Source organism: Terrapene carolina, unplaced genomic scaffold (assembly GCF_002925995.2).
Source record: "Terrapene carolina triunguis isolate 2854851 unplaced genomic scaffold, T_m_triunguis-2.0 Scaffold69, whole genome shotgun sequence".
Lineage (NCBI taxonomy): Eukaryota > Metazoa > Chordata > Testudines > Emydidae > Terrapene > Terrapene triunguis.
In genome coordinates, this window is record NW_020664420.1 from 20,058,864 (window position 1) to 20,081,121 (window position 22,258).

General features: G+C 40.9%; 1 protein-coding gene across 1 annotated transcript in view; it reads right to left on the bottom strand.

Moving 5' to 3' along the window:
• LIFR (LIF receptor subunit alpha) overlaps window positions 1-22,258 on the bottom strand; it is a 76,907-nt gene that overhangs the window by 20,512 nt on the left and 34,137 nt on the right. The window contains exons 3-10 of the mRNA XM_026649058.2: window positions 21,155-21,278; window positions 18,203-18,354; window positions 16,723-16,886; window positions 12,192-12,366; window positions 11,552-11,821; window positions 8,391-8,520; window positions 5,645-5,808; window positions 3,881-4,026 (exon numbers count right to left, since the gene is read on the bottom strand). Of these exons, the coding sequence (XP_026504843.1) occupies window positions 3,881-4,026; window positions 5,645-5,808; window positions 8,391-8,520; window positions 11,552-11,821; window positions 12,192-12,366; window positions 16,723-16,886; window positions 18,203-18,354; window positions 21,155-21,278 (1,325 nt within the window). The remainder of the gene's footprint in view (window positions 1-3,880; window positions 4,027-5,644; window positions 5,809-8,390; window positions 8,521-11,551; window positions 11,822-12,191; window positions 12,367-16,722; window positions 16,887-18,202; window positions 18,355-21,154; window positions 21,279-22,258) is intronic.

Genomic DNA, 22,258 nt, shown 5'->3' on the forward strand with positions numbered 1-22,258 from the left:
ATGAAAGAAAATATATAGGGAAAATATTTTACATAAAATCACTGTTCACCAGTGAAAGTTTTTTCAGGGGCCTATCATAAGAAGTTACACCTAGTATAGAAATTAAAACACCAATAACTACTTTAAAACAGATGTGGGTATATACTAAATTGTCAACATTAGATGCTGTATCCCATGTGATAATGGGAATAATCCTATACCACAAAGCAGAGTAATCACAATGCTAACAACACTCTCTGCTTTCCCAACGCTCTACCATTTGATTCCCAAAAGTATTGCACTCTCTGAACCACCAGAAAGGACTGGTGGTCCACTGACCATAATCTGAACACCCCTTTCTTTTGAGCCGGTTCCACGAGGCTATATATGACAGCTATTATCGCTGAACACTCTTTCTACATATGTATTAAATCCTGGCTCCACTGAAATCAATGGCAAAATCCCCACTGATTTCAATGGGACCAGGATTTCACCCAGGGTGCTCCTATGCTCACAGTGATGGGCATGGTCTGAGAATCTGCCCAGACAAATAGCATTCTTCCTTTGTAAAACAGTGCCTGCACAAAGCACACCCAAGAAAAACCGCTGGACCAACATCCATATCATTCAAATAAAATATATACCAGTAACAGTATTCCTACAAAGTGCTCCTTTTTCCTTCGAAGGAAAGCAAACATAATCATAATCAGGTTTTAGTATAAACAGTCAATTGCATAGTATTGAGTTTAAAGCAGTTAAAACAATGCATAATAGTGACACACATATGCATACTACTACAAATGTGTACAGTGACTCAGTGCCACGGCTGCTGTGAGAAATCCTGACCCTGGGAACATTTCTTACTGAATCTACTTATAAATACACATCTATCCTGGCTGCCAAGAACTGGTCTCCAAAGTGAATTTTAGTCTGAAATTAGTTATTTTTTTTCTAATCCAAATGACAAATAGAAAATGTCAAAAAGCCAGCAATTGAGCATATGGGTGGAAAAGCTTCTGCCACTGTCACCAAAACATCTTGCAGTATTGATAACAATTTCACAGCCATTCCTTGATTACACTATACCCTGTTCATCTGTTCATTTATACTCTAGCGCAGGATTTCTCAAATGTGGCCACTGTGGCTGCATGCAGTCACCAGGGGCTTTTCGTGCGGCCACAGCCTCCTGGGTAGTGATGGGGTGAGGGGGGCAAAGCAACGGCACCTCCCCTGGGCCCACCAGCAGGGGCTGGTCCCTGCCCCCTTCTGGAGCCACAAACACTGTAGGAGCAGGTGATCTGTGGGAGTTCACCACCTTCCTGGGGCTTCATCCATCTGAAGGTGGGCTCCTTCCCCGAGCCACAGGGTTTCATGCTCTGGCCCCAGGCTCACCCCCCACCATCGCCCTAGCCTCTACTGCCTCCTCCAGCACCCCATCCAGACGCCCAATCGCCACTGCACACACCCCCGCCTCCCTACCCACCTCCCCATCCAGGGCTTAATTTGTCCCCTAGCTTGCTGAGTAAGTCTGCTCCGAAAAGTAATATTAACAAATATACAAATATCGCTTTTCACAGAAGCAGACTTACTAACTAGCAAGTCTAAAAAAAACCACCAAAAAAGCAAAACATGCAAAGCACCTTATTTGTGTTTCTATTCTGTTTAGGTCCAGTAAAGAATAGAGACAACTGTCGATTATTTTGTCTGCAAAAAAACTCTACAAAAGTACATTACAATGATTTGGACATGTATATATGCATATTTGTTTTTCCTAAAGTTAATTAAGTATTTTAGGAAAAAAATGTCAGAGCAGCCACCAGCAAGAGTTGGTGGCCACACTCTGAGGCCACCAAAACATTTCTTGTGAGAACCCCTGCTCTAGCGTCTGGAGAACAAGGTAACAAAGCTACATATTTTGTAAAGTTTCAGCCTGTATTTCAATAGCAGCCGCCAAGGTCTAAACTTATTCATGTCTAAATGTCATTTCTTTCCGCTCTCCCCTCAAACCCTCAAGCAACCTGTATGGTTTTTACTTGTGGTACTTAACCTACTAGTACTTTTTAGCACATTTTATAATTTTAATACAAAAGACTCAAAATCTCTCAAACCACAGAATGCAAATCAAGATTTTGGAGTGCACAGCTTAGTAGGGTGACCAGATGTCCTGATTTTATAGGGACAGTCCCAATATTTGGGGCTTTTTCTTATATAGGCTCCTATTACCCCCCCACCTCCATTCTGATTTTTCACACTTGCTATATGGTCACCCTACAGCTTAGAAAGACCAGGTCGACACAGCTTTGAAACACTAGCCCACCAAGCTATATTTAAACCCAGAGACTTCCCCAGTGTAGTTCATTTAAAAAACAAAAACACAGACATTGCCAAAAGAAGTGTTTTCAAGTGACTATAGCAGGCTTTGGATCAGGCTCCAGGATATGGTAAAAGCTCTTTATCTCTAATACTTTCTGAGTTCTCAGGTGTTACACACTTACAGTAGATTTTTTTTTGTAACGGTAGCTTTAAGAGATGGTAATCTACAACCTTAAAAAGGGGCAGATTAATAAAATGTCCGGTGCTGCCAGCACAACAGAGCAGCTTTGCAAGGGGCCTTAAGAGTTTTTCTGGAGGCTGTAAAAATGTTAAATTAGGCTACACCTATACTTGAAGCTAGGGGGGTGATTCTCAGCTAGCATAGAGATGCTTGAGTTAATGGGCTAAAAATAGCAGTGTCAGGGGCTAACATGGGTGGCGGCTCGGGCTAGCTTCCAGGGAGTCCAAGCAGGAATGTTCTCAGGACAACTAGCCTGAGTAGGGTGACCAGATGTCCTGATTTTTGGGTCTTTTTCTTATATAGGCTCCTATTACCCCCCACCCCCGTCCCAATTTTTCACATTTGCTGTCTGGTCACCCTAAGCCTGAGCCATCACATGTGCTACCCCAGCTACACTGCTATTTTTAGCAGGCTAGTTTGAGCAGGCCTTGTACAGGTATGTATATGTGAGCTCAGAATCACACCCCCAACTCTAGTGTAGACCTAGCCTGAGAGGGACCTTTTATGCTGGCTGCATAAAAAAAAAAAAAGTGACAGAACTCAGGGTAACTGTACTGTGTGCTTGGTCACTGAATCCCAATCAGCATCAAGTTCCAGGAAGTCTACCTCGCCCCTCCAACTTTCGCTGAAATTTTAAGAACATCTAACAGGTGCTTTTAGTTTTCTCTAAATGACAGATATAGAGGATTTCAGTAGGGATATCCTACTGACACACTCAGCTCATCTTGCTCAACGGGAAAATTCTTCCCCTCTCACAGTCTTTATATCATCCACAGATTGCAGTAGTGAGTTGCTGAAACAGTTGACAAACACATACACAACAATTATTGAAAGTAAGAAGATTCCACTTACACCAACTGTAAAAGTGACTTTGAAACTGCAAGACTGGAATCTTAAAACAACTTCAAAGGAAATTTTCAGAGTAGAAGAGTAGTGATAATGTGTGCATGAGTGCTACCTACTTCCCAAAGACACAACCACTATAGTCTATCGCTTAAGAGTGGCAATTTAATAAAGAAACATCTTCAGAAAAGCAACTTTGCAAACTTATGATAGAACTCAAATATTATGGCTAATTTTAATGCTTTGCAACTTCTCAAAACACTACTTAGTTTTGCCTGTTATGACCTACCACTGCACTGTGAAAAGAACTGGAAGTAAACGTGACTAGAGCTTCTCTGTAAGCTTAGGAGCTAGACTTTTGACATTTAGCACAGTTAGTATTCAATAAATAGTCAGTATAACCTATCAGTTTCTCTTTTACTAGTACAAAATTGTAAAGAAATGAATTTCAATAAAACCATTGACATTTCAGCAGAGCAAAATTACATTAAAAATAATACTCACCAGTTGTCGTTCTGAATTACTGTTGCTAATTTCAATTTGACACAAAAGTCTGATTTGAATAAAGTTGCCAGGTATATACCAAGACAGATGGGCATTTGTTGAACTATTAGTGCTCACAGTGAATTTAACAGGAGTTTCCAGATGAACTGAAAATTAAATTTATAAAGAAAATCAACTTGGATTTCTTGAAGGTGATAAATAATAGCGTTATTATTATTTTTAGTTCTGTAAGAAAAATCTTACTTTTAAAGTAGTCAAAAATAATCAATAGAACAGAACATTCATCAGATTGGTAATTATTGTGACAGCTGGGTGTTGTTTTAAAAATCCAACGATATATATTAGTCTCTTGCTATGAAGGCACACCAGCAAGCAGCTTTTGTCCATACTGGAAATTTGGCTGACACTCATGGGAATAGTTTTATTTTAGTCGGAAGCTGTAATTGGCATAATGGGCCAAGGAGTTAAAAGTAAATTACAGCATAACCTTATTCCTGTTAACTGCTACTGATTTTAGTACAAAATAGCTACACTTTCAAAGATCACAGTGACTGTTTCACGAGATCATATCAGTATTTGATCAATCAGGAAATTAACCCAAAACACCCACAATTAATTGGAAAGTGGGGCAAAAATATAAAACTCCTATCCTACAAAATGTAGCAGGGCAATGTTACATAACACCCAGCTCCTTTCATTTCTTCACCTCTTTTGTCCTCCTTCTATCTCTGAATATTGGCCACAGATCCTCTGTGCCTCCTGTTGAGAAGATTCTCAGCCACTGGACTTGATGTTTTTGGGAAATAAGCACACAATGTATATGCAAACCCTGCACTCTGGTCACCTGACAGTTGCAGGGATGTATGCGCTCTGTGTTTGAGAACCATCTGCACAGTAATAGTACCAATGATGGATAGAAAGATCGCATGCAGAAGGAAGAGAACTGAAATGGCAGAGGGGAAATGGCAAGAACAGCATCTGTACAACAACCCTACATTCTAAGTAGTTGAGACAATTCTATTTCAACATTACATGATATTTTGCAACTGCATTACCAATTCAAATTATAAAGTTGCTGTACATGGAAAAATGTATTAAAAATGCAAGTTCTATAATAAACATTTAAATGCAATTTTCTATTTATTATTTGCCATTACAGTTTTCAAGAGGAAAAGATGAACCTTGAAGTTGTTAGGACACAAAATGCACGCATGTGTTATGGAGGCACAGAAGGTCAGTGCCACATTTTATTGCTACTTTGTAAAGACCTGATCCTGTTAAGACATATGCATGGGTTTAACATCATGCACCATGAGCAGACACATTGAAGTCACCGTGTCACTCTCAATGCAGAAAGTTAAGGCCGCCACGGCCACGCATAAGACTTTGCAGGATTATATGTTGCAAATTTAGTTATTAGAATTGACTGGAATATTATGTGCCATGTAAATGATAGATATTTAGCTAGTTACTAGTGCATGCATAAGATTCCTCTCCTAACATGGGACTAAGGGTGTCAGCTATACGGTTGCTGTGCAGAACTGTCATCTCACCACATTCTTACCCGCTTGTCGGCACACACAGTAGGGGAAAAAAAGGACCTTTACTTAATCCCAACTACTGAGAATCCAAACCAATGAAGAAAATAAACCAAAAACAATTACAAATGCAACATTCTATATTAGTGCCCAATGAGTTATCATCTATTGCACTAACCCTCTATTTGATAACCCTTTTTGGTTTTGCACCCTTGTTAATACTCACCTCTTTGATTTACATCAATTAAGAGCGATGATTCTGCTTGACCAAGAGGATTGGAAGCTCCTAGTGTGAAATTGTAGATTTTCTGATTGGCATGCACTGGAAAGTCACAGTAATGTTCCTTATTCAATTCATCTACTTTGCATGTAACATTTTCTTTAGATATTCTGTGAATTGAAAAAAAGATTATTTTAAATTTCTGAGCAACCCATTTAACAGCACTGAATTGAAGTTTCTTAGTACAGACTTCACCGGATGAAGATGCTACAAGGAATGAATGGCATGTCACTATACCATTATTTAGTTAATGCAGTATCATTATTTGCCTACTGTGACATCGCACTCCATAATGTTTTATGGAAATATGCTTATGAGTGTGTCTATAATGTAATTGGAATATGCTTTATGCAAAAGGTCTCTTGTAAGGTATCATTACAAAGCTTATAATCTATGAGTGTGTTCATCCTATTTGTGTGAATGTATCATTCTTGTATCTGAAACTAGGAATATGAAGTATAGCTCTGAAGTCCTATTGTAATTATGCAAAGTGTGGGCCATTAATGGTGGTTTGGAAGCTTGATGGCTCCCATTGACTAGGACAATTGATTATAAAAGGTCTGTTTACTTGCAAACCTTCCTGGGTGCATGCAGGCCAGCCAGTGGGTAATGAAGAATGAGGTCTCACAGGACATGTGACCATGTCACATGATACTGGAATCCATCTTAAACCTGGTGTTTTCCATTTAGAAGGGGGGTAGGGACCCAGAGAGACAAAAGATTCCCACCTTGTGCCACAGCTATAAAAGGGGATGGAACAGAACAAAGGGCTGCCAGTCATGAGAACACCCCTAGTTTCCACCTAAGATGTCTGCTAATAAGGACTGTACCAGGGGAAAGGATTGGGCCCAGACTAGGAAGGAGTCTAGTATGTGAAAGAAGCTTATTGGAACATCTTTAAGGGTGAGATTTTACCTGTAATCGGTTTCATAATGTATTAGGCTTAGACTTGCGTGTTTTTTTCTTTATTTTGCTTGGTAACTTACTTTATTCTGTCTGTTATTACTTGAAACCACTTAAATCCTACTTTTTATACTTAATAAAATCACTTTTGTTTATTAATGAACCCAGAGTAAGTGATTAATACCTGGGGGAGCAAACAGCTGTGAATATCGGTCTGTCAGTGTTATAGAGGGCAGACAATTTATGAGTTTACCCTGTATAAGCTTTATACAGAGTAAAACAGATGTATTTGGGGTTTGGATCCTATTGGGAGCTGGGTGTCTGGGTGCTGGAGATAGGTGACCTGCTGAGCAGTTTTGGTTAAAGTCTGCAGCTTTGGGGGCGTGGACCAGACCTGGGTCTGTGCTGTAGCAGGCCAGCGTGTCTGGCTCCACAAGACAGGATTCTGGAGTCCCAAGCTAGCAGGGAAAATGGGCTCAGAGATAATTCCAGCATGTCAGATGACAGTCCCAAGAGGGTCTCTGTGACCGAACCCCTCACACCTACCTCATGCTGCATTGCATATTACACACAATTTAATGCCACAATGTAGCTTGATTGGCATTAGTCACAAAATCCATGGCTCCCAGCTCAAAGAGAATATCTTTCCTTCTCCCCAGCACAACCTACTTCATCCTTACTTTAATTTTTACTTCCCTTACCTCCTCAGAAGCCTGGGAAAATAGACAGATCCTGTAGTGAGCCCTGAGGTCAAAACTAGGCTTTAGAGCCCTGATTCAGGAAAGTATCCATATTCAGGACAGCAGTTAAGCACATGCCTATCTTGAATGGGATTTAAGTATTGCTTAAGTGCTTTCTAGAATCAGGAACTAGTTGACCCAGCAGAGGGAGTAGGTTCTAGTGTTAAGGTCTTTGCACTTAAGATGACCGATCACCAGCCCCCTCCCCATCTAAATAGGGTCAGGCACTTTGTGTACCTCATCTGATCTCAGGTGCCTGTGGGCCACACAAGGAGAGAAGCTGTCCATCAGATAGCCAACACCCGCATTATTTAGGTTTTTATATGATAAAGCCAAAATCTTGAATTGCATCTGAAAACAAACTGAAAGCCAGTGCCGAACAGAGAGCATAAGTGTAATATGGTCTCTGTAAGCAACCAGCCATCCTCATCTACACTAGCAGAAGTCTGAGTGGTTTTTAGGGGTAGCTCCATGTATTTGGGGCTGCAATAGCCCACTGCGCACTCAGAACAAGGATGAGAAAGCTTGGCTCGAGAGCCCCCAACAAATGTTAGGCAGCTCTGACCACTGGTTTTTGCGTTGACCAGTCCAACCTCATTGTTTTCTTCTGCACCCGCATTGGTTGGTCTTATCCACCTGTTGTCCATAGTCTTACACTTCGATTGTAAGCTCTTCAGGACAAGGATCTTCTTTTTGTCATGTTTGTACAGTGCCTACCCCAATGGAGCCCTGAACTCAAGGTGCTGCCATAATATAAGTAATAAATAACTATCACCATCAAATGTCTTATAAAGAAATGTGTCCCCCAACCCTGACTATACTATCACAGTACTACTGCAGCACTACATTGCAATCATGTGATTCTGTGATGAAGTAATTAAAAGATAGTCCCAACTTCCTGTGTATTTTTATATTTATTTTAAGCTCTAAGCAGTGGAAAGTTTAAATGACTTGAGTGGGCATGCAGCAGTCATTCAGTATCCTGGGAAGCCCATAATGTACCAATTTGTATTCTAACTTTTTAATCCTTCCTTGCTAAATGGCTTTACCTTTCAAATAAAATATATTTTGTTTGCCGTTGCCTGTATAGTGCCGTGGCTCTGCCTGGGTTCCAGCTACATGTTATAGTAATAAAGGTGCGTGTTTCACAGTTCAGGTTTTGTGGCGTATCGGGGGCATCTGTAACAAAGAAGTAAGACAAAACAATCAGCCTGCATGTTCACAGAATAGGTCCTAACATAGAAGGTTAGACAATTGCTTGGAAATCTATTAACTGCTGAAAGCAATATTTTGTTTCCAGAATATATAGCATAAATATACAGTAACAATTATGCCCCAAACCTGCAAACAATTATGTGCGTGCTTAATTTTAAGCACATTAACAGTCCCCATTGTCTAAGGCTTGACTTAATGGGATTACTCCTGTATTTAAAGGTAACCACATGTATAAGTGTTTGCAGGATCAGGGCACTGAACTATAAGCATTACACAATTTTACAAAACATGTTTCAAAGATCCCAAACTGCACAATTTTGCCTCCAAGCAACGTAGGAAGGTTATTAGGTTGCGTGCCATGTTTTGGCAAGTGCAGGCCTCACTGTTGCTTAGAATCCATTTAAACAAATCATTCAAACAAGTGAACCCACATGCACTCTATGAAACATGAAATTCTTAGTACACCTGCCACATTGTATTTTATTTGTAAAGTTTTCGATTTTTTTAAGAAGACCACACATGTCATCCTCCTCCAAGATGCTTTACAAGTCTCCTTCCCCAATTTTCATTTAAGTTTGTCCCTCAACTCTAGACCCCAGGACTGCAATGATCATAATCCCTGGCATAGGAATGATGGCAGCTCTCTCGCTAGAGGACTCACTGCAGAATGACATGCCATACTCCCCCTAGAAACCAGAAAAGATAGAGCTGAGTAACTGTGATGGGGATGAGCCTCTAGGGAGCTCCTCTCTCCAGCTGCTTGTGTGCATCTTTCCTCCCAGAAACCAAGAGACCAGTCTCTTTCTGGCCACCCCGGGGGGAGTGGGGGGAGGGGCATGAGCTTCACACCGTGTTAGTTTGGCGTGAGTGGTAAGGATGTCTCAGTTAGGATTATGAGTGATGTAAACGTACACAATGACTATAGGTCTAATGTGCCAGGGGAAGAGCACTTAGCGCACCAGAGCCACAGGTACTCAAACTGACATCTCTAAAGCACATATAAACACCCTGATATAGAGATGGTGCACTGTCTCTCTCCCCTACTTTCTATCTGGCTTCTTATCTTTTCACTTTCCCCTACATCTCAGTCTTGCTGGACTGGTGCATCCAAACAAGATGTCTCCACTCCCCTCATGGAGTATGCAGCAGAGAGACAGGAGTTTGTAAAACGCTAGAGAGGAAGTAGCTTGAACACACTAGACCTTCAAGGATGGACACATCTGTAAACCCTTTGTGTGCTGCACTGTCACTGACCCACGGCCAATATTTTGTGCATCCCTGACTTATATTTATATGTATAGTTATCCATCTTAAAAGTTCCATATGACTGGACAGTATATTAGAGGAATGCCAAAAAAGGGGGGGGGGGTTTCTTTTGGGGTTTTTTTTTTAATCATCTGTTTAAGATTCAAAATCAGTAACAGCATGTGCAGACTGAAGTACTAAACACACACCTTTAAAATCAGCCATTTGAACAACTGATTGCTTTTCTGCTTACTTGCTAGTCTCCAAGTTTAAGGTGGTGTTTATTTCCCCACTGCCAGTGATGTAATATACACCTAAAACTGGCAAGGAGCTGCACTGTGTTGTTGGAGGTGTTAGTGATGCCCTCTGCCAGTGTAGGGAAAGCACAGAACTCTGAAATTGTTGTGGGAAAGAGGAACTGAACATTTGCAGTATTTTGTTTTAAGATGTAATTATGTTTGAGGAGGTTTTTGAGGCTTGTGACCCTACACAAGCAGCTAATGATTTGGTATCTTAAACAGTTTAAAGTTTTCCCATTCATTTTTCAAAAGATAATATTTTCCATGAGAAACTAATAATTTTAAAACTTGATTCTTTTACCATAACAAGGCACCCAAAAGCTACTGCACCGGATAGGAAAGTTCAACATCCAACCTGCCACTTTGAACACATCAATGTGTATTTTTGGTAGTTTAACATCAAATGAGATTCAGATAGAAATGCTGGTAATGTAAGGTTTAACACTTACATTACCCAGTACATGACATGCCCCACTATTTGCCTTTTCGGAATCAAATAAGAAATTCTAGGGCTTTGCAAAAGGAACAGGCGTAAGTGTAACTGGTGAAACAATGGCTAATCTTCAAGCAAATCGGCTGCCAAGTGTTCTGGGCCACATAAACGGTGACTCTGGAAATGCAACAGGCAGAAGACAGAGCTATTGACAGTCACAAAAACATTCTGCTAGGTGTCAGAGTTTTCACTGCTAACATTTCACACTTAGGCAGGGAACTGTACATATACGATGGGCAGAAGCCAATAAAATAAGAGTGGTAATGACTTATTTGTGAGCAAACCGTCACCACCTCTTGACAGACCAAAAATCAGGAGAGGGTCCTCTTCTTTCACATGCCTGTCCCTGCCCCTCTTCAGTGATTAGAGATCATCAAAATGGATATAAAATTGATATTTTGGTTTACTCACTTGGCTAGTGGGATGTTGAGGATGGAGACACTTATCCCCCTCTCCTGGACAGTGAGGGGCTTTCTGTATTCCACTCTTATCTCTCTACCCTCAGGTGGGCAAGGGTGCTATCAGCAGCTCTTTATCTCTCCTCCTTATCTCTCCCCCAACCACACATACGCTCATCACAACTTTGATAGATCTGGGGCATCACCTGTTGCCCTCCCCCATGATCACGAATAGCAGTGACATGATGGCATTGAGCTGCCAGGTTCTACTGGAGATTATCTATTTCTATTCTGTTTACACTGCATCCTTATCACTATGGCACCTGAGCATTGGGGGAGAGTTAATTGGGTCATTACGATAAAAACCAAACACACCCTCACCCCCCCCCCCCCCCCAAATGTAACCTATCCTTGGAAACCAGATAGGCCAAACTAAACCACTGTTTTAAAGCAAGAGGGCTGGAGTCATAACATCATTTAGTTTCCTTCTTATATTTTGATTTTCTCAAGGTGAATAAACCATAGTGAACCTCATTTCAGTAACAGTACGGTATACTTACATCCTACAAATAATACTGTTCCTTCCAGACCATCTGGCTCCAGCAAGCACCATACATTTGTCCCACTAGAAATTGAAGCACTGACATTCTGCACTTTGATTGCACTGCTCCACTTGTTGAGGCGAAGGAGTGGATAACTTTTTGATCCATAGTTCATGAATTTTATACTTTCCCCTTCATTGTATAAACAACAAAATGTCACATTTGAGCCCACTAGTACCACTTTGTCTTGAGGAAAAACCATAGCGCTATTGGGCTTAGTATCTTTTTCTAGACAGAAGAAAAATAATACATGATCAAATGATTTTTATAGCTCAGTAAAGTAAGATTACTTTCTTATATATTCAGCTGGTCAGTGCTAATACAGAGTAGGAGCACTCAGGCTATTCTGTTTTGCATAAAACCCCTCTTGTAAAATGTACAGAAATCTATTTTTAACAAGTTTCACTCAAAACATTTGTTACTGCACTTTACAAATCTTTACATATTTACCGGTAATTGAAACAGTCCCACAAAATCTACAATGGTCTATCAATCCTCAGAATTAAAAGGTAATATTATTCATTCAATGTTTATTTTGAATTCAGCACAGTTTTAAAAGTAGCTAAATTCTGTGCAACATGCAAGAAAATAAACGTACCAGGAACTGTTCTAATTGGGCTCCATTCACTCCATTCCTTCCTACCAGTAAAATACGGCTCATTAATATAACATCTAATTTTCACATAGTATGAAGTACACTCCAAAGGTATGTCAGATGTCCAATTCCAAGAAAGAATAGAGTCTTTGCCAGTCAATTTTGAATCATAATTCATCTAAAAAGAAAAACAAATAAAGCTTTTTCAAAGATAGACATTACAGGCATTACAACCTAAGTTAGTACTATGTAGAAAATGGGTTTTTCCACCTGTGAAAATTTTGCCCCCAACCCCCCCTTCCCCATGAAAAAAATCATATTTGCTGAAGTTTTCCAAGGAAATTTCAATTTTTTTGGCAAAAGTTTCAATTGAAAAATGCCAAATAGGAAATGCTGGCATAGTCCCTCATGCCCTATTCTCCTCTATGTGCCAGTGTACCAACATCCCATGTACCAAGACTCCCTTTGTGCTATGCTGCCACAGTGCCTCATGGGAGATGCTGTCCAACTAGGGAACCCAACCCATAGAGGATAATAGTGTCAAGAGACACAGTGATGGCATTTCTGAATACAACGTTTTCAGGTTTTGGCCAAAACCAAAACCACTTTGGTTTTCAAGTGCTTATTTAATGAAAAGTTGAAGTCTTTCATAGGAAGCAGACGCTTGATGAAACACTTCATTTAACCCCAACTCCTCCCCAATTGTCCATTGAAAAGCAGTTTTAACAGAAAATTTTCAACCAGTCGTATTAGTTAATCACCTAAGATTTGTAGAGAGAACTAACAGGTAAGCAGAGATAGTCTTTCAATGCAGTTTATTGTATTGTAAAGTTGTATTCCAATGCTGGCCACAATTTTGACCAGTCTGCATTGATCAGCCAACTCTACTAGAAACTGTTTTCAAACGTGATTTAAAAAAAAAAAAAAAAAAAAAAAAAAAAAAAAGCATGAGTAGAAAGCAGCCATCCAAGCCTGGCCTCTTTACCAAGGCCCTACCCTACCCCAAGACTGGAAAACATGTTGACATCACAGGAAACATATTAAACCCGGATCTTGATAGAATGGTGCTAAGTTAATAGCTAATTACAGAAGTCAACTAAATTCTTCTCATTTGGGCTTCTAAATACTGACAAACTACACTATTAATTGTGTTGAAAACGTAATTAAATTTTACATATAACAATATCTCTGTACAACATAAGGACATTTTAAAAGTTCATTAATTATGGCATAGGATTTAGTCTGAAGATTTAAATGAATGCATTTTAAAAACATGCAGTTTACTACTAGAAAACAACTTAAATTTACTGTTCCTGGTCCAGTTGCAGCTTAGGCAATTAATTCAACCCCTGCATCCATTCAACTCTGTAAGATATCCTTTATTTCCCGTCCTAAATTGTTGGGTGGTTTTGCTGTGCACAATTAACAACTGCTATGTTCCAACCAAGCAGTGACTACATTTCAATGATGGGTAAATACACACACACACTGCAAGGTGCTCTGTAAATGTTAAAAACTGTTACCTAGAGTATTCAGATATAAAAAGCTTCATCACAAACATTTTAGCTCTGTACATTTTTTAGATATTCATTCTAGAACAAAATGTTTCTGTTTTGTGGGTGTCTACTCTGCCTTCATAGAGCCTGTAGCACAGTGGACACAAAAGTAATACAGGAAGTGTTGTTATTCAGCATTGTTTTCTTTTAGAGGAAATTGGCACTGTTTAAATTTGCAATATTGCATTAAGTTTGCTGTGGTCTTCCTATTTCAACAAACTGACTTGAGTTTTTCTAACTTTATGCAACTTCACTGATGGATGAAATGTAAATCGGTGATCAATATATTATTACTTAATTACCTTTTCTAAAGCCTTGAATTGGCTGTAATTCCTTCACCCTCACAGTACCCCCAGCTCACTTGCCTTCTAATACTGAAACAAAGACGCATTTGAAATCACTGATAGTAAAGAGTCCTTGTATGAAAAACCACAAGAAAGTTGGTGTTAATCTTTATTTGTTAGAATAAAATACCTGCTTTACTGTCTCACAGACTCACAGACTTTACGGTCAGAAGGGACCATTGTGATCATCTAGTCTGACCTTTTGTACATCGCAGGCCATAGAACCTTACCCACCTACTCCTGTAACAGATGTATAACCTCTGGCTGAGTTACCGAAGTCCTCAAATCATGATTTAAAGACTTCATGTCTTCCCTGAGCAAATATAAAATTATACTGATGTCATCCCCTTATCATTGTCCTCCTCAGCCCTCTCCCTTTAGTTGTGTCACTCCCTTCACTGTATAATATTTGGAATTAGGTTGTGAGCTCTCTAGGTGAATCCTGGTCCAACTGAAGGCAATGGCAAAACTCCCACTGACTTCAATAGCAGCCAGGATTTCACTCCACGTCATCTTATCTGAGATGTGAAGCACCTACCACACTTCTGGATTCTCTGAAAATAATAATATAAAAGAAATTTAAAATCAGATCACTATGTTAATTAAATTGGTTTGGCTGTCTTAAAAGAGCAACTCATGATCTGAGTAAGTCCATGCTTGCAATCTACACTGACACACAAGAGGAGAATACAGACAAGCATTTGACTCCTATTAATTACATCTAAAGAATCAAAATATAGGACCAGCTACTGCAAATACTTACTACTCATGCATACAGCACTGTTAAGAGCAATGGGACTCCCTGTAGGAGGACTACTCATGTGAGCAAGAGTTTGCCGCAAGAGGCCCTTATGCATTAGCCCAAACTAAATATTGTACCAATGTTTTAACAGTTATAGCATCTAGATACAAAGGCCAGGAAGGTACCTGACAGGGGATGGACCTGGTGATGTGATGTGCCTTTTCTTATCTGTAATTGCAACGATCATCTACCTACCCTAGTGCACATATTTTCTCAATTATTAAACTTACAGAACAAAGTCACATGTGTTGACAAAAATTTGAAGAACTACCATCCTCCAAATGTTTGTTTAGTTTATGACATTATACAATACCTTTATAATACGCACTATATTTACAGAGTACTGCATTAGTTGCCAATAAAAGTAATCAGCCATTTGAAAAATAGAAATCTTTCACAAAATACAATACAATATATTTAATACAGTTTTGAGGAACCTAGGAAATAGCACTGATGAAGAAAGCTTTTTATTACTCTGAAAGGAAAGTACAGGGGTTTTCACTTGATCTGAAATCTCCTTTTTGGAGACAACAAAAGGAGCACTAAAACTTGACTATTTAATAGCACTCTTAAGGAAGTCACCAATCAGGAACAGAAAACAATGAAAGACCAATTTCATAAAGAAAATGTACCTCTACAGCAAAGACCCACAAAAAATAAGATCCACTGGGAAAATAACATCCACTGGAGATTATATTTTTCTTTTTTAAAGTAACTCTTTCCCATAACGATGATGAACTAATTTCTTATGGGCACTTTCTAAAAACTCAAAGACTGCAATTGTCATTGTTATGATCCTACCACATTTTATATAAAATATTTTTAAAATGTAAAATTGAACTAAGCAGAATTTAAGTTTATGCAAGTTTATGAGATGAAAACATTACAGCATGTCATGTCATGTATTTCGCTTTGGCTTGTTTATAGAAAATTTTACATTTATCATTTAAAATAGACTGTGAAGCCATGCTCTGGGTTGCGGAGTAATGTAGGTCATCCTAAAGATGTTAGGAAGAAAAGATTAATCCTTTAAATCAACAGTATGATTGGACAAACGGTTTGGGATGGAACCTGAACTGCCTGCTTTTGAGCCTGCTGAGTTGAATCCAAAATCTGGAGTTCAGTGGCTATTCTGATAAAATGAGAAAATCTCCCCTCCCAGTCGTCATCTCCAGTGACAAGAACCTTGAACTCATTCTACTAGCTACCCATCCCATCAGCACTGAGCAACCACAACCTATCGAGGTACTTAAACAGCACTTCCCACCATGCTATCTCACTGGTACGGACCTGGCAGGCTTACATACTCAAAGTTATGCACCTTGGATTTAACTGGCACATCATCCCTGGGCCTAGAGTTGGAGAGGGCTTGTCCATGCAGCCTCGGCTCCAGGAGGTGGGTGGCTTTGCAGTGCTGCAGAACCAAACAGGCAGGGGAGGAGGAAGGTGGAGCCATTAATGGGCATAAGATACCTGCACAACTCTTATGATAACAGGGAAGGGAAATAGTAAAATTCACTTGGTTCTAAATGGCACTGGCACTGCACAACTGAACAAAAATGGCTGAAGCTGCCAGTTCCGTGTGAAGTAAATGAAATATCCATAGCGTGCCTTTCTCCCTATCACTTTCAGTTGTTTTAGTGCTACGATGTTCTCGAACACTAATAAAAATAAATGAATAACACCTATGTATAGCAGGAGTCCGTAAGGTCTGTGTCCATGTTTTCCTGAACTCTCCTGCTTTTGTGACCCTCCAAAACGTGTGTGTGTTGTGGGGAGGTGGGAAGAGAGGGGAATTGCATTTTCATAAAAAAGCAAAAAGGAGGACTTACTAGTGCCACTGTCTCCAATGTTTCCTTACGCAGAATCTGAATCTGCCAGCTGGCATCTAATTCATATTGGAAGACTGAGCCACTATCGTTCCACTTCAGATATAACGTGTAAGTTGAAAAGTCAGCACTCAGATTAAGAATTTGGGGGGTGAGTGGAATAAGTGCTTGAAAAGAAACAAGGAACAAAGCATACATTTCAAAATCATTACCAGCAACAGCGCTTACAGGTGTTTAATAGCTGCAGCTCTGAACTGGCCTACAGCCATACAAACGCGAGGTTTGATCTCATTAATTAAGCTGGGTTGGGACTTGTTCCCTACATGAGGAGTGACTTCCCAAGAAAACACAGATCCTCTGAAGTTTTGTTGGTGACTCAGCAGGCAGCATTTCTCCTGCTATATTAAGGGTGCCAAGAGCTGTTCTCCTCCAAGCTGCTCTAACACTCACTTTTTTCCCACAGCTTTCTGTCAATCCCAGTCAGCGGCCTGTAATCTGAGTCCCAACACCCAGGCGTCAGCCCGGGCGGTGGTGCTCGGGCTTCAGCTTCAGCCCCAGCCCCAGGCCCCAGCAGTCTAAGTCAGCCCTGGCGACCCCATTAACATCGGGTCACAACCCACTTTGGGGCCCCAACCCACAGTTTGAGAACCGCTAAACTAGCAGGTTTTTTCCCAGTTCCTCTTCTAAAAATGGTTATTTGTAGTAGTCGTGACAGTTCCAATGTGGGTACATTTCTAGGGTAGATGACAAGATTACATCTACATTCTGTACACTGCTATGAAACCCATTAAGGAGGGAGACAGCCCTGAAGCCAGCGCTGTGCAAGAGAAACAGCACATTGTTCCAGGGTCCCACATCAGGAAGTTAGCTTCAGTCCTGTGGCTCTGCTCTCCGGCCACAAACCAACTCAGCTACTCCCCTCCATAGCCAACCCTAACTATTGGGCTTCCTCCCTTATTAAGTGCTACACCTAGCACAGGTACAGCAAGGCAGAGCTAATTAAACAGAGTTGACCAGCCCCAGGCCTTACGGGGCAGGCCACCCTGTTACAGATTGTTTTGTTTTTTGGTCCTAGCGGCAGTGAGAGAGACAAAGGACGATATCATTTCCCCTAAAATATTGTGAAAGAGTGGGGATAAATGGTGCTCAAGTAGTGTTGGTTCAAGGAAATATCTTGGAGGTGAGAATTACCACTGCTTTTTTTTTTTAAATATAGTTCTCCTACCTCATCCCCAAACAAATTAGCCTGAGGGAATAAGTTGTTTTCTATTATGGCATCAAATACCATACTTGGCTACCAAAATATGCATTTAGCAAAAGTGCCTGTGCATGGTGGAGCACGGGGGTGTTCTGCATCTCAACAAGAGAAGCTCTTTATACAGGGAAATGCTGCCAAAGAAAACTATAAAATCACCGTATCCATTTCCAGAATGTTATAGTTAAGTGTTCATATAAAGCCATTATACATGAACTTGATACTTACAAACATTTTCCTCAGACAATACAAATGTTTCAGTAGCTAAAGAAGTTCCAGAAGCATTTAGTGTGGTTATCCGTATGTTAGTGGAGCCCACTGTGACTGGAATATCTGCCCTTTTTCCCTCAGTTTCAATACACACTAGAGAGAAGTGTTCACTGAAACAATAATAAAGAAGAATTAGACAAGTTTTACATATATTAGGAAATTAGAGGGCTCTCTACTAAATTTAACATTGCAAACCTTTAAAGGTCCAATTTATTCTCCGAACAAAACTGTGAGAGATCAGAGTCAAATTTCAGAAGTAGTAAGATTTGGATAAGCTTTGGCAATTTTAGATTTGGCTAAGCATCCCATGTTGTTTTAAGAAAGTCCTTTCTAGTGGCATACTTGTTGCTAGTCGTCTAACACAGATGCACAGTTTGGATAGGTTCAAAATGTGGATACCGGGGGTGGGGAGGATTCCAGGCAAAAGAAAGAAAGTTAAAAATTGTGACATGTTATTCAAAACACTATTCCAACCCCTTACTTGGCTCCAATCAGTGTTTTACCAAACACCACAAAATAGCTTTTATTTGCCTTGTGTTTTGGCATTTTTTGCTTTTCTTATAATTTTTTGTGGTGGGGGATGTGGGTGCGGAAAGGATGTTCATCCCCATCAGGGGACAGAGCTGGTGCTTCCTTTTGGGGCTTAGCCTACAGGGGAATAAGGGGGTTAGTAAGAATGTAGGGGCATTCTATATATATATAGAATGCCCGGCACAATGAGGTCCTGGTCTGTGATGGACTCCTCAGCAATGCACATAATTAAGGCTATGGAGGTCATGGCAATCATGGATTCCATGACTTTACCAGACTTCTGTGACTTCCAGGGCTTCAGGAGGTGGGACTGTGCATGCGTCCCTGCCCTGCAACTGGAGCTGGCTGGAACCAGGATCCTGCAGCCCTGACCCTGCAGCTTCCGCCGGGAGCTGCAGCCCCGTGGCATCCTGACCTTGGTGGGAGCTGCAGCCAGGGCCACGTGCCCCAACCCCACAGCGTCCTGAGCTTGGCAGGGGCTGTGCTGAGGCCATGCACCCCAACCCAGTGGCTTTTGCCGGGGGCTGCAGCTAAGGCCACGCTCCCCTGCCCGGCGGCTGAGGCGGGGGCCCTGTGCCTCACTTGTGGCTTCCCAGGGCCATGTGCCCCCCCACCCCGCTGCGGCTGCTGAAGCTGGGGCTGTGTCCCCCGTCATGGCAGGGGCTTTGGCCTGTCAGCCCCCCACCCCCTTGCCATGGGACTCCATTCCTCCCCCCATGCCTAGCCCTGCCCCCCAGTTATTTTTAGTAAAGTCACGGATAAGTCATGGGCTCCGTGAATTTTTGTGTATTGCCCGTGACCTGTCCGTGACTTTTACTAAAAATAACCGTGATAAAATCTTAGCCTTACACATAATTAATGATAGATTCGATGGATAGATAGGATGTGGCTTGAATCCTCACTCTCCTTATCATTTCATATGTAATTGGAGAGGAGAAAGAGCTTGGAAAGTGCCCAGATCTTCCTCTCAGGGCTGGGAGGGAGAAAAGGAAAAAGTCATAACAATGCCCAACTTCCTGCCAATTAACCATTACTCACTAAATGGGACCCTGGAGCTTTCCCCTTTTGAAGTGGTTTGAATAAGAGGACTTGGGGAGGTTTTGGGACTTACCCCCACATTCCCTGACTGATAAGGCTAATACACCCTATTGAGTCTCAAGTGCTGAAAAGGACTAACCCTCCCCCTGTGCAGAGACATTTCCAAAGGGATCTTGGCCACTGAGAGTATGTGGAAAGCATCAGGTGAAGGTCTGGTGGATGGAATTAGCTGTGGCTGAGCTCCCTCTCAGTGGCGCCCAAGAATGTCTCCTCACCTTATTACTTTCTGTGCCACTTGCCTACTCCACCATGCTAAGGGAGGGGGGAATAAACAGAGGCAGCAGCTCACTGGGTGATCTTGTTCAGGATGCAGAGCCCCAGAAAATTTACTCCTCCAAACAAGATGGTGGTGAGGGGTTTCAGTTCACTGCTGATACATGCACGTACTCTTTACAAACAGGGATGACAATTGAAAATGCAGGCACACTAAATTGCCACTCTCTCTGCAGCACTGGAGGCAGAGAACCTGGTGTGTGAGGTGGGGAAGGGGTGCAGCCAAGCCCTGGAGCTGGATGAACAAGTCTGAGCTGTCTTCACTATTCACAGGAAGAGAGGCATAGCACAAATATCAGAACTGAGGAAGAAGTCAGGATCCAGAAAAGACTTAGAACCTCATGCCTAGTGCATGACACAAAAAATTGGCAGATTTTCATCCTGGTGAGTTACACATGGAATGCACGAAAGTTTTAGAGATGTGTCTGAAAATATTAAACTTTTTTAGTGTACCTTAAAAATCTAAACTATACTCCATTTCAAATAGGCTATTTCAATTTTGTTTTCTACTCCAAAAGCATTTATCTTCAAAAGGATTTAATATTTAAACTGGTAAAAAAAAAATACAGCCATTAAGGGATTTTACTTAGATGTAATCTAAGTTTCCTAAAGGCATTTTCATGTCTGAATCTTAAGGTCCCTGGTATTTCAGCACAGAACACATTTCAGCCATTTCCTTTTGGACTGAACCAAACTATGAAGATACCTTTTGAGAACTGAAAACAAGGGCCATATAGACACTGAGAATTCAGAAGTAGAAGTGTGAGAACTCCCAGCCCAATGTGAGGGGGTAGCAGGGTGTTCTGGCAAGAGAATCTTTGGCATCCTTTGCTGGGAGACTTACAATTGCCCAATTTAGAACTGAAAACATTCAGAGCAGAAGATACCATCTAGATGTAACTGACTGGTGAACAGATATGCTCTGAGAAACACAGGAAGTTACAAATTTCATGAATATGGATTGAAGAACAATGATACATGCATAATTTGATAAGAAGAAACAATTACCTGTTTGTATAACAAATCTTGTAAGTCAGTCCAAGGTTTGCACTGGAGGTGGCATCCCAGGAACAGATCATTCTGTTTAAGTCATGTGTGATACATTTCAAATTCTCTGGTGCTTCTGGAAAACCTGAAATAGCAACATCTACATACTTACAGTGTAACAATTTAATGCTCTCAGACTGATGCTCCATCAGATACACACATTTTACAGATTACCTCACGCTCATTTACAATACTTTAAAACTTCCATTACATAGTTGCAGGCCAAGATTTTCAAACGTGACCAATGATTTTGGGTGCACTATCTGAAACACCTTAAAAAGTACTCATCTTTGGAGGGTGGGTTCTCAACATTTTCTGAAAAATGAGGCTCCTCTAAGGTGTCTCAAGTTGGGCGCCCAAAAACTGAGGTGACTTGTGTTTTGAAAATCGTGGCCACTGACTGGTTCTGTATATTAGAGTCAATGGTATTACACTAAAGGAATAAGGGTATCAGAATCTGGCCCCGTGTTATGAGCAGACTCCCCCTGGTTGGGTCCACACCAGGGCCTCCATGAAGGGAGGTACACAGAAGATTCCTGCACGCAGAGACATAAACCTGTTAGTACTCCTTTTCACACACAAAGGTGAGGAGTTTGTTTTTGTTTAGTTTAGCACCTGGGTCAACTAAATTCCTATTGTACCACAAAAGGACAAAATCCTAAGAGGTGCTGAGTAATATCAATTTCCCTCCATGCCTGAGGGCTGTCAATGAGAGAGGAGATTGTTCAGCATCTTGCAGGATCAGGTCCTAAGTGGTTCTCCCTGAGCATTTTGATTTGACAAGTGAATTCTGCTTGAGAACCCCTACAAAAGTTGTGTATAACAAATATGCTTGCTTTGAAATCAAGTTTTAAAACCCCAACTTTCTTGTGATATGTGCAGTGCAGCCTATTCAGCTTTGACAAGGACAATTCAGCTGCTGCAGTTCTGGTGAACTGAACTTGTTGGGCTTCTTGAGTTTTCAGTAATCCAAATACGTCAAACGTACTTACACAAGTTTTGTGCAGGAAAACTTGGGAGGAAAAGGGCGCAGCAGAATCCTCTTTACTACATTAAAGCTGAATG